We start from the raw sequence: 12,480 nt of genomic DNA, 5'->3' as shown, positions 1-12,480 counted from the left end.
TTTTTATGCTCTTCCAGGTGCTGCCATTGTTTAATGGCAGTTGGTATGGTCTTGTACCTTCTCTAAGAGTTGCCCTGGGATTTGCCCGCTTGCTTATACACTTTACCACTCTGCTGTGACCTCTTTGCCCATGTGGGCAATGACTCTTTCTGGTGCCCACATCCTATGGGGCTCCTTCTATTTTGGGTTGCCCTGCTCTGGTTTGTTTCCTTGTTTGTTCATCAGCTAAACTGTAATTTCTTTTCTTCTTTCTATTTTTGTGTGTATGTGCACGCACTCAAGCACACATGTGCATACGTGCACATGTGCTTCTAGTATCCATTACTATGCAGTAAACCATTCTGTGTCTTTACTGATTGATAAAGTTTTTGTAGAGTGCTTTCTGGCAATCATGGACAAAAGCAAGAAGCTACTGCTACTGATCATCCACTGTCCTCATGTACATGGCTTATATGACAAGTGGTCTATGTGAGGGAACTCTAATTTGATGTGAAAAAGTTGTCTTGCCTTTCTCCATATTCCTTTTCATGGCCTCAAGTTCCTTTGGAAATTGCATAATGGCTCCAGGAACCCATGTGCTGGCTCCCTAACCTTTAGATAGGTATTTACTGTCTCTTTCTCTTCTTCTCCCAGTTAATGATGAGATGATGACCAGTGACAACAATGGCGAGGTCAAGATTCCACAGCTATGTAAGTTTTGTGATGTGAGATCGTCTACCTGTGACAACCGGAAATCTTGCATGAGCAACTGCAGCATCACGGCCATCTGTGAGAAGCCACATGAAGTCTGTGTAGCCGTGTGGTAAGGGACTTTTGCTTTTTATCTTTCTTTCTAATTTAGTTAGTTAGTTATTTAGTTAGTTAGTTAGTGATGTTCCTGGGCATAAACTTATGGCTTCACACTCTCACTTGGCTTTTTCACTCAAGGCTGGCACTCTTCCTACTTGAGCTACATCTCCATTCTTGACCTTTGGCTGGTTAACTAGAGATAAGAGTCTCTCAAATTTATTTTTCCAGGCTAGCTTCCTCAGATCTCCATGTACTGAGTAGCTAGGATTACAGGTGTGAGCCACCAGTGCCCAGTTCTTTATCTTACTTTATATGTCTTGAATTCTCATAGTATATAATATAAGTGTCTCCATATTCCCTCAGTGCAGACACTCAGTCCACTTCCTTCCTTGTTAATAACATCTATCTTTCAGTTATTAAGTGTGGCTTCTAGGGATATTCAAATACATATACACACATATACACATTCACAGGAGTTCATGACATGAGATGTAATATGCATAGTGCATCTAGAAGCCCTTCCTGTGTCAAAAAAGAATGATTTTCTCCCTACTAGTAATTTAAATTATTCTTTCCCAGTCCTTATAGTAACACCAGGAGCTTTGTTCTGCTGAGACAATCTTAGTTCTTTGTTGGTAAAGGAGAAGAGGTCTAAGTTTGGCTTTTGGGGAAGAAAAACACTTGCCCAAGATGGGAAAGCTAGTTAGAGAAGCAGAAAGACAACCTGTTAATTTGTCAGACATCCCAGCTACACCCTGGTATATTCATTGGACTATACCTGACATCCTTCTCTTGGATCAGGACCATATATTCTTGGGTCAAATCTTCTGTTCTCTCTCTTCTCTCCTTCCCTCCAACTTACATCCTTTGCACATACAAACATCCCAAACAATTCTGTATACTACACAATGGGTACTCATAAATCATTTGATTAATTCATGGCTGTGAGTGACTAATATGTGCCAGTACTGGAGCTTGAAGTCAGGGTCTCTCTCCCTAGCTTGAGTTTTTGTTTAAGGCTGAAACTCTGCCACTTGAGCCACAGCTTCACTTCTGCCTTTTGCTGGATGAATGGACATAAAAGTCTCAATGGAGTTTTCTGCCTGGGCTGGCTTTGAACTGTGATCCTCAGATATCAGCTTCCTGAGTAGGAAGGTTACAGGCATAAGCCACCAGTGCCTGGTGAGAAACAACTCTGATCATTAAAAGAGTGCCAGTTTTGTAAGGAAAATGTATAAATTCATTAGTGGAGTTTAACATTTTGCAGGCTTATTCTGATGATTGGAAATTACCTACTATTTTAAAAACCATATGCATGTCCTGGTTGATTACCAGGCACGAATATAAAGCCAAATATGTCTCTCCTTTTCTTGGAAATGAATCTTTGTAGACTTTCTCCATTCCACAGATTTATCTTGATGATAGATCTAAGGACTTTGCAAATTTCCATGCATACCAGGTGCTGAACTGGTTTCTTAAGAATTAGAAGAATGTTAACAGCCAAGACTGGTCAGGGCAGCTTCATGCCGCCCCTCCACCTTCCTTCCACGTACTTACAACCTCATGCATGTCCAGTTTTGATCAGTGGTTTGAAAGAAGGGTATTCGAGGGCAGAACCATTGTAGTAGAAGGTTATAAAGTATGGTATCCGAGGACTGGCTGGAGCAATTAGGAATGGTTCAAATTCAGTAAGAAGTACATGATTTTATTGAGAGATTCTGAAAAGCTCTCAGGTGGAAAATGTCATAAAGTCATCCTGTGAGGTTCTGAAGGGTGAGGGAGGGTCTATAACCTTTCGCTGGGGACAGATTTGTGCTGAATGTAAGCTTCAACATTTGCACATTCTTGGTTTCACAATACCAGAAAGCTCTCTTCTTTGGCAGAGTGAGAGAAATTCCAGAGGGGTTGGATGGCCTATAGAGGAAAGGTGGAGACACCAGAGCCCTGGCCTCCACGCTTTCTTCTAGGGCTGTGTCATCCACAGCTCATCTCCCACTGGGCTGGGAGGACCGACTTCTGTTGCTTGTAGCAGCATCCTTTAATTGCATTGTTTTCCTGTCTTTCCACACAAATCCAAATGATTGGATGAGAATCAAGTCTCTCTGGAACAGAGCTATGAGAATGTGGAGGAATCCAGTGAGCTTTATTCTTGCTTACTCAATGAAAGCAAACCTCACTGCGAGTCAGGATTGTGGATAATGGCAAAGGGAAGCAGAACTTGGTGTCTCTGACCTCCTTGGTATCTGTCTGGAATGAGCACCAGTCCCTGCTCCCTGGGAGCAATGGTTACTTGAGGCACTATCCCTGAATCCCTTCAGTGTCTTCCCTCCCTGAGGTATTTCATTCCTTATGAGCAGCTTCTTCCATGGCCGGTTGATGCAGGGGTACAAGTTGCTAGCTGCTTAATTTAGGAAAAATTTAAGGGCCCTTCTGGCTTCAGAACGTCTGAGACATCCACCAGGGTCTCTGTGGCAATTGACCTGTACAGTAGTCTAACTTCTCCCCCTGCAGGTACATTTCAAACACCTCCTGCATGGACACCTTACAGTTTAATGTCTGCTTCCAGACAAACAAAACTGGACAGGAGGCTACTTTCTATTTTTTTGTTTATTTGTTTGTTTCCTTCTGGTTCTGGAGCTTGAACCCAGTGCCTGGGCTTTGTCCCTTAGCTTTTCTGATTAAGTTTAGCACTCTACTACTTGAGCCATGGCTCCACTACTGGCTTTTTGGATATTCAATTGGCCGTAAGAGTCTCACAGACTTTCTTGCCTGGGCTGGCTTTGAACTTCAATCCTCAGATCTCAGCCTCCTGAGTAGCTAGGATTCCAAGTGGGGGCCACCAGTGCCCCGCCAGAAGTCTATTTTTAAAAGAGTCAAATGAGGCAAAGGGAAGGGTCTGTCCTGGAATTTGTTCCAGTGCTCTGATTGGGTTTCATGTTCTTTTCATTGATGGATTGTTTGATTCATTCAACTAATGACAATTGGGTGTCCAGTTCATGTGAAATGCTAATACTTTCTCTAAGGTAAGAAATATTTGGGGTCCAAAATTAATAGCATTACAGTGATTCTTCTTTCAGTGGAAATTGGCAGTGTATCCTGTAGCTCAGAACAAAGAAAAGTCTGGATGTATTTCATTGTATTGTCCATTTGGCCTGGTAAGAAGCTCTTTTACAGGACATTGATATCTCAGGACTCTTCTGAAACTTGAGTAATATCATTTTTTCCTGCAATTGAAGATCTCTGAGCAGCTAAGAGCAGTGAAGCAAGAGGCTCTGAACAAGCTGCTGGATAGTTACAGATCAACACCTTTCCTTCCTTGGCCTCTAGAAACTTCTCAGAGGGGAGCTACCGTGCTTTTCTCTGGGAAAACAGAAGATTGTGTTCTCATTTTATTACCCAAGCAAAAATAAACTTCACACATATTCACACTAGTAAAATTGTGTGTCTGTGAGGTGTTCAGGGTGTTTTATTCAATGGATATAACTTTGCAAAGAAACCCCAGTAACTATGGGATTAAGGACAAATAAGGGTTCTTGATTTGGGTTTTATCTTTTTCAAAGAATGTAATTCTGGGCCTTGTGCATGCCTAGTACTACTAAGTGCTCTACTCCAGGCTGAGTAGATTTGCATGTGTGTGTGTGTGTGTGTGTGTGTGTGTGTGTGTGTGTGTGTGTGTGTGTGTGTGTGTGTGTGTGTATCCCTACATAGGGGCTTAAATCCAAGGCCTAGGCACTGACCCTGAGCTTTGTCATTCTAAGCTAGCACTCTACCACTTGAGCTGCAGCTCCACTTCTGGTTGGTGGTTAACTGGAAATAAGGGTCTCTCAGATTAGTCTGCCAGAGCTAACTTTAAACACAGCCTCTTGTTGGGTAGGCTTTTAGATATGCAGCATTTGTGAAGTGGTCTTGCCAAACCTTGACTCTTTTCATTTTCTGACAGCTGTCCTAGAGAAAGGTCTACTCATAGGAAGATAGTCGCTCCTCCTGTATCTATAGGGAACTGGTTGGTTAAAAAAAATAGCTCCCTTTGTGCCTGCCAGGATTTTATTTCAGGAGACTTGAGCTCTTTCATCAGGGGGCACATTGCCTCTACTAGAGTGACCTTCAGATTGCGTAAATGTCACAGACACCAACTAATTCCTGGTTGGGCTGCACCATTATTTTCCAAACTTCCTTGTCTCATCTCCTTGTTGACCTTCTGTCTTTTACGTGTCCTTCATTTAAGCACTAAGCAGGCCAGGGTTGGCCCTTACTGTGAGAAAGACCCTACGTTTTTACTAGAACAAATTTCTGTCTTTATTGTTTCTTGCTCTTAGCCTTCCTTCCGTTTTCCTTGCTGTGAGTAATAAATTTGTGTGTGCTGGTGATGGTGGCTGTTCGTGAGTATGTACACACACCTGTTGACACATGATGCACTCACATAATATGCACTCAGACTCCTTCTCATGGAAGATTGCAGTAGCAGACAGACTGTACATGTTATTTCTTTTATCTTTTTCTTTTTGTGTCAGTTCTGCGGCTTGAACTCAGGGCCTATGCGCTGTCCCTGAGGTTCTTTGGCTAAGGCTAGCACTCCACCACTTGAGCCAGAGCACCACTTTTGGCTTTTTCTGAGTAGATCATTGGAGATAAGAGTCTCATGGACTTTCTTGCCCCCAGGATGGCGTTAAGTGGCAATACTCAGATCTCAGCCTCCTGAGTAGCTAAGATTACAGGCGTGAGCCACCAGCACCTGGCTTGTAGGTAACATCTTTTACAGCAAAATTATTGCTTTCCCAAGGCTTTCCTCTTGGTGGAGAGATTGTCATTCAACAAGACAGTATTTTGCACCTGAGGAGGCTGAGATGGGAGAAAGGGTCTCATCATGGTAGCCTCATCAGGGAAGCAGAGAGAGAAGTTGTAGAAAAGAGATAGAGAATCAGTACTCTTCCCCAAGAATGTTGACGTTTTATGCTGTTTTTTGTAATTGTAATACCATGCATTACTCCAGCCATTTCTAAATGTAATGTGCATATACAGCCAACTAAGCATTTCCTAAAACCCACAGAACCTTAGTTGAATTGGTCCCTCCATAGATGATATGAAAGCGATACTAAATATAGGAGTAATTAAGTTACAACAACATAGATTTCACTGAGCCATAAATGAAGAACCCTTCACTATGTGAGCCGTAAATTACCATACCTTCAAGGTAGAAGGCTTAAAATTATGCTGAACACATGGGAACTTTCTGTTTGCAGTACTTACTCCTCTCTACGGATCCAGTTAAAGTTCAATATGTGAAATTCTCTAGCAGGACAAACTGCCATGGGAAGCCATGGTATTTATAATCAGAAGTAGGTTTTGAGAATAAGCAGAGGACAAACAAAGGAACAGAGTGAGTATGGGAGAGTATGGGGGCAGACTGCTGATGGAGAACAAGAGCCAGCTGCCATCAATAGGAGCAACTTTCATGAGGAAAATACAGGCCATATTGCCTGTCTTCACAGAAACCATATCCATCCATCCATCCATCCATCCATCCATCCATCCATCCATCCATCCATCCATTCAATCATTCATATTCTCTCTCTCTCTTTCCTTCTCTCTCTCTTTCTCTCTCTCTCTTTCCTTCCTCAATGATTCTCAGGAGGAAGAATGATGAGAACATAACTCTAGAGACCGTTTGCCATGACCCCAAGCTCACCTACCATGGATTTGCTCTGGAAGATTCTTCTTCTACAAAATGTATTATGAAGGAAAAAAAAGTGCTGGGCGAGACGTTCTTTATGTGCTCCTGTAGTGCGGAAGAGTGCAATGACCACATCATCTTCTCAGAGGGTAAGGTTTCTTCTCTTAAGGGTTTGGGGGACATTTCTTGTCAGTGCCATTCACTCCTGCTCCCAGTTCTGCAGAAGACATCCTCTTGGGGCTCCGGGCTGGAGAGTGAGCCTGTTCTGTGTGGATGACAAATCCATTTGCTTGGTGAGCTAAGTGTCTAAGAAGTGGAAGGGTTGGCACGATCCTTTGATTCAATCTCCAGGGTCCATATTAACATTTGTTCTGACATATAGTTTCTTTTACCCAGACCATGGTCCTAAAAATACAGATTCCAAAGCAGCAGCAATGGCAATTGAGAATTTGTTAGAAATGCAGTCTCAAAAACTATCCCAGACCATTGAATTCGATGCATATTTTAGATAAAATTTGAGAGCCAGTGCTCTATAGATTTGAAAAGAGCTGTTTGATCCTGGAGAAAGACTTCCCTTACATTAACTGCTATGGTCTAATGAGCAAGTTCCTGGGATTTGTCTAAAGGGTTCAACTTGAGATCATTGAGTCCTATTCAAGTTGAAATGTAGAGAGAAAATAATAACCTAAGTTTACCTAAGAAACTGTAGGGAAACTCAATCTTGGCCTTTCATCTTGAGGTTCATGATTCCTTCAACTTGGAAAGAGAAACATGGTCTTGTTGAAACTGAAATCAAGCAAAAGCAAAGCAAACCTATTCAGTATTTTTTAATTTCTTAGGAAAAATTCAAACAACCCCACAGTGTGTGACAATTAAAAATGAAAGTGTATTTTTCTTACCCCATCACTCCCAACCCAACAGATAATCCAAAGGAACAGATGGTTGGAAGCACACATGTCTCTTACCATTCTTTCTACCACCTTACTTTATGCTACTCCCTCTTTCCTCCTCTTTTTTCTGATGCAAGCAGCTGAGCAGCTGCTATATACCATGTAGAGTTCCTGCCCTGCAAGATATGACATGGGTGTTTGTGTCTTGCTGAACTCTAAGTCTCAAATGCACTCATTGCTCACAAATATTTGCCAATGGTAGCAAAAACATTGGCTTTACAGACTGCAGCAAGGAGTTGGTGTCTGCTCTTTAGGGAAGTGAGAAACAGCCCAGTGCAGGGGTCAGGATGAAAGACAGGGGACAGTTCAGGGCCTGCTTTGCTGCTTCTGATGTCATCAGGCCTGGTCCCTGTTAGGTTTTTAAAAAGAGGTAGCTGAGTAAGAACTGCACCACACACCTAGTATTCAGGTAAGGGGTAGGTTTATTCAGTAGACCTGCTGGGACCAGGCAAGGTTGGCACTCCACGTGGCTGGGAAAGGCCTGGGAATGAGAGAGAGCTGGGAAAGAGAGGAAAGAGAGAGGAAAGAGCTAGAGCAGAGAGAAAGCAGAGAGAGCTAGAAAAGAGCAGCTAGAGAGCGAGCCTCTGGGCCTGGGCTAAGGCCTTATGTAAGGTATGGGCGGAGAAAGGTGTGGCCACATCAAATTCAGATGTGACCTCTTCCAGGTGTCCCAGTTGCCTAGGTAACGCAGGTACTGGGTGGAGACTTTGCTGCGAGGAGGGTGGAGTCTGCTGGCCATCCAGGAGCGGACCTTACAGTCCCCTCCTCTGCAAAATGGAAATATTAAGGGGACAGGAGGTGTCCTTGTGAGTATCAAATAGGTTCACACACAGGGAGTTCTCACCGAGGTGCCTGACCGGAGTAAGCAATCATTATCTGAGCTCTTAGAGCTGTCTGATTTTTTTTTCCTAAAGGACTGGGGAACCCTCTGGCCAGGCCCTTTGAACACAGCATTTGGAGCTTGAAGTCCTGGACCACCGATGTGCTATGGGAATGCCCTATTTTCATCACCTCCCCCTGTCCCAACCTAACTGCTTCTGTTTTCCTCTGTACATCTTCACAGAGGCATAAAGGCCTGTGGAGTCCAGGCTAACAACATTCCTGACTTTGTTGGATTAATATTACAAATTAGATGTGTTGTTCTTGCTTTAGATTCAGGATCACAACAGGAAGCAACAAAATAAGACTGAAACACAAGGACCTTTCTGATCAGAGATGAGACTAATCCCAGTCTCTGCGATCTCTACTAATCCAAGTTCCCCTTTCTCTTTGAATTGCTGTTCCATGGCTACCCAGTGAGCAATGAAACTGTACCTAATGGGGTATTGTTGTAATTCAGGAACACGATGCCCAGTAATGCCCAGCATTGCAGCTGGCATAAGTATATGCCCCTGTCCTATTGCTCCTCCCTAGGGAAGAAGAATACTGCACTGAGGACCACACCTGTCTGGATGGGTTGGATCCTTGCCGCTCTTTCTGCAGATGAGAGGCAGTGACAGGGAGTCTTACACAACCTCAGGGCCCTCAGAGTTGTGACAAGACCCTCAGGGTGCTTTGTGCACCTTGAAGTGTGGAAAGTACTATGGGAACTCACCCAAATAGGAAGGAATCAGTGACAGGCTCTTGCTGATTTCATGCTCCATATTTACCTGGACCAATAGGAGAAAATTTGGTCATTTGGAAATGAGCTAAATAGACTTTTCTGTTGCTATAACACTGTAGTGATGAGTAGATTTTTGTTATATACTCCACTAATACCGGTTTAATATAGATACGGCTATAGGAAAGATAAGATAGCACTTTGTTATGCATGTCTTTTTAAATGTGTGTGTGTGTGTGTGTTTCTGTGCTGGTATTGAGGCTTGAACTCACAAAATCAAGTTCTCCCTTAGATTTTTCTGCTCAAGGCTGGTGCTCTAGCACTTGAGCAATGTCTCTCCTCTCAGCTGATTTACTGGTTAGTTGGAGATAAGTCTCACAGACTTTTCCGCCCAGGCTGACTTCGAACAAATATCCTCAGATCTGCTTCCTGAGTAGCTAGGATTATAGGCGTGAGCCACAGTACTCAGCAGTACATGTGATTTTCATTTGTAATTGAACCATAGATATTGTATGTATTTGTGGGGATATAGGATGACATTCAAATATATGTGTATACTGTGTAATGTTCAGACAGGCTAATTGGCATATCTGTCCACTGGCACATTTATCATATCTTTATGTTTAGAACAATCAAAAATTTTACTACTTACTGTATGTATAATAATGTAAGTATATATAACACTTATTTACTTACGTAATTTCATCAAGTGTTTCTAATAAACTCAAATACCAGTACTCTAGAAACTACATTTTACAAAAATATATTTTATTTTGTTTCATTTTATTTTGTGCCAGATAAAGGGTTTGAATTCAGGACTTGATACTGTCCTAGAGCTGTTGAGCTTAAGGCTAGCACTAGACCACTTGAGCCACAGCTCCACTTCTGGCTTTTTGATGGTTAATTAGAAATACAAGTTTCATGAACCTTCCTGCCTAGGCTGGCTTTGAACTATGATTCTTAGATCTCATGCCTCCTTTGTAGCTAGGATTACACATGTGAGTCCCTAGCCCCTGGCTAACCACTTTTAAAAAATTGCATTGGCTTATATTATTTATATAGAGTAGAAGAGTATAGGGATTTCACCATTACATCTCCATACATGTGAATGCTGAATTCTCATCAATTTTACCCTCTTCATCACACTCCTAGTAACCACTTCAGTTTGTGCAGTTAAACAGGAAAACAGACATACAAGCTCTGTGCAGATATGAGCCACAAGCATGGAAATCCGTGGCCTCTAACAGAGAAGTTGAGTGGAGAAAGAGAAGACTGCTTATAGCCACTAAGATTCATTCCTTCCTCTCATTATTGTAGAGTTTCTTTAAAATGAAAACAGTCTTTTGGGTTTGTAAGACTCACTCTGGCAGGAAGACAAATAATTTTTTTTTTTTTGTTTTACAGTATCAGACACGCGGTTTCCTGTCTGTGTTTAACTTGCTAGCAGCTCGGCTCGGCCAGCTGTTTCCCTCTGGACCCATTGCGACCTTACTAGGATGCCTTGCGCCATCCTGCAAAACCCACTGTACATGAGTCACATGCCTTGAGATCCTAATTGACTTATTGCTTTTTGGAGGAAGAGCAGATTTAGAAATGCTGCCCCTTGCCTCCAAAATCTCATTGTGTGTTGATTCAGCCCCAACATCCTGGAACTAGTTTCCTGGAAGGAAACTTCATTTCTTTTCTCCTAGAAGAAATGAGAAGGGCAAATAGTGCTTTGGAAAGTAGGGTTGGGACTTAGGATGAATACTGTATATAGTTCCTTTCAGTTGTGGATGCACCTTTCAAAATAGCAGTTTGCTAGCCACGCTCCTCCCCCCACCCACTCTCTCTCTCTCTCTCTCTCTCTCTCTCTCTCTCTCTCTCTCTCTCTCTCTCTCTGTGTATGTGTGTGTGTGTGTGTGTGTGTGTGTGTGTAGTTACTGGGGCTTGAAATCAGAGCCTGGACACTGTTTGTCAGTTTTTTTCACTCAAGGCCGATGCTCTACCACTTGAATTACACATCCACTTCCATGGTGGTTAATTGGAGAGAAAAGTCTCACAGATTTTCCTGCCCAGCTGAGCTTCGAATGGCAAACCTCATATGTCAGCATCCACTACTGGCACTTGGTTCAGCCAAATGTTTTTGTTTTGAGAAAATCAAAACCTATTTTCTATCTTGTCTAAGTGTAGAAATAAGAAATAGGTGTGGATGTGCGGTTGAGAAAAGTTGTTAGAAGAAAATTAGGGATTCAAAGCTCGTGCTCTACAATTTGAGCCATATATCTGCTTCCAGCTTTTTGGTAAAAGGTGGGAAATAAAAGTTTCACAAACTTTTCTGCCTTAACTGGCTTCAAACCTTAGTGTACTCAGTGTCCTCAATAGTTAAGATTACAGGTGTGAGCTAGCAGTGCCTGGCTTCCTGAGCTTCGCTTTCCTGATAGGAGGGAATGACATTGGATTCCGGCAAGGTAGCAATGCAACAAGGGTCTCAGCCCTTTCCACCAGTACCCATAAGGCAGAAGCTTGTGGGAGAAACATGAATGTAAAGTCACCATGCCATGTTAGCCCTTGAAGTCCAATCACTCCACTGGCCATTCATATCCATGGGATGGATTCAAGACATTTTTGTGTCCACATTCTACTCTGCAGTGACTCAAGTGAAAATAAGGGTCTGTAAAATACGTATTTGTGATTTTGTTGCTTGTGGGGAAATCTACAAAAGCAAATTGCTTAGCCTTGAGACATTTCAAGTACATTCCAAGCTTCACCTGACTGAGTCACCTTGGCCTCCAGCAGTCTTGATCATTTCCTTAGCCAAACAGGGCTGGACTGGGAGATTCAGAGGGTGCTTTCTAAGTAAAGTCTACAAGACCAGAGGTTTCTTTAGTCCTGTGACATTGCCTCCTAGCTACTCAGGGGGCAGGGATCTGAGAATCAAAGTTTGAAGCCAGTCCAGGTAGAAAAATCCAGAAATCTCTTACCTCCACATAACCAGCAAAAAGTCAGAAGTGGAGGTGTGGCACAAGTGGTAGAGTTCCAGCCTTGGGGGAAAAAGCTAAGCAAGAGTACAAGACCCTGAGGTTAAGTCACAGTAGTAGCAGGCACCAAAATTTAAAAAAAAAAAAAAAGGAAAGTAAAAAGGAAGGAAAGAAAGAGAAAGGAAGGAAGGAAAGAAAGAGAAAGGAAGAGCAATCTGTGTGGAATTTTGTCACTGAAGTATTTTTAAGTATTATTTTATTGTTATTTTTAAGGTGTTGTAACCCTTCTGGGTTACCATTTCATAAGTCAGGTAATGAATATATTTCTTTTGGACAGTGTCACTCCTTACTTCACTTTCCCCCAATTTTCCCCTCCATCCCTGTCCACAATCATTGGAATATTTTTGATTTCTCACACTTTCCAAGCTCCGCCCTATTAGAAAGGGCCTGGCTGACTCAGCCTTTGCTGCCCACCCCCTCCCCAAACACCTGAGGAGCTTACAGACTTCT

General features: G+C 42.5%; 1 protein-coding gene across 1 annotated transcript in view; it reads left to right on the top strand.

The window, feature by feature from the left end:
* Tgfbr2 (transforming growth factor beta receptor 2) overlaps positions 1-12,480 on the top strand; it is a 92,647-nt gene that overhangs the window by 41,947 nt on the left and 38,220 nt on the right. The window contains exons 2-3 of the mRNA XM_042666418.1: positions 634-802; positions 6,419-6,609. Of these exons, the coding sequence (XP_042522352.1) occupies positions 634-802; positions 6,419-6,609 (360 nt within the window). The remainder of the gene's footprint in view (positions 1-633; positions 803-6,418; positions 6,610-12,480) is intronic.

Source organism: Dipodomys spectabilis, unplaced genomic scaffold (assembly GCF_019054845.1).
Source record: "Dipodomys spectabilis isolate Male_0828 unplaced genomic scaffold, ASM1905484v1 ptg000365l, whole genome shotgun sequence".
NCBI classification, from domain to species: Eukaryota; Metazoa; Chordata; class Mammalia; order Rodentia; family Heteromyidae; genus Dipodomys; species Dipodomys spectabilis.
Note: the sequence above shows the minus strand (reverse complement) of the source record. Positions and strands in the feature narration are given on the sequence as shown.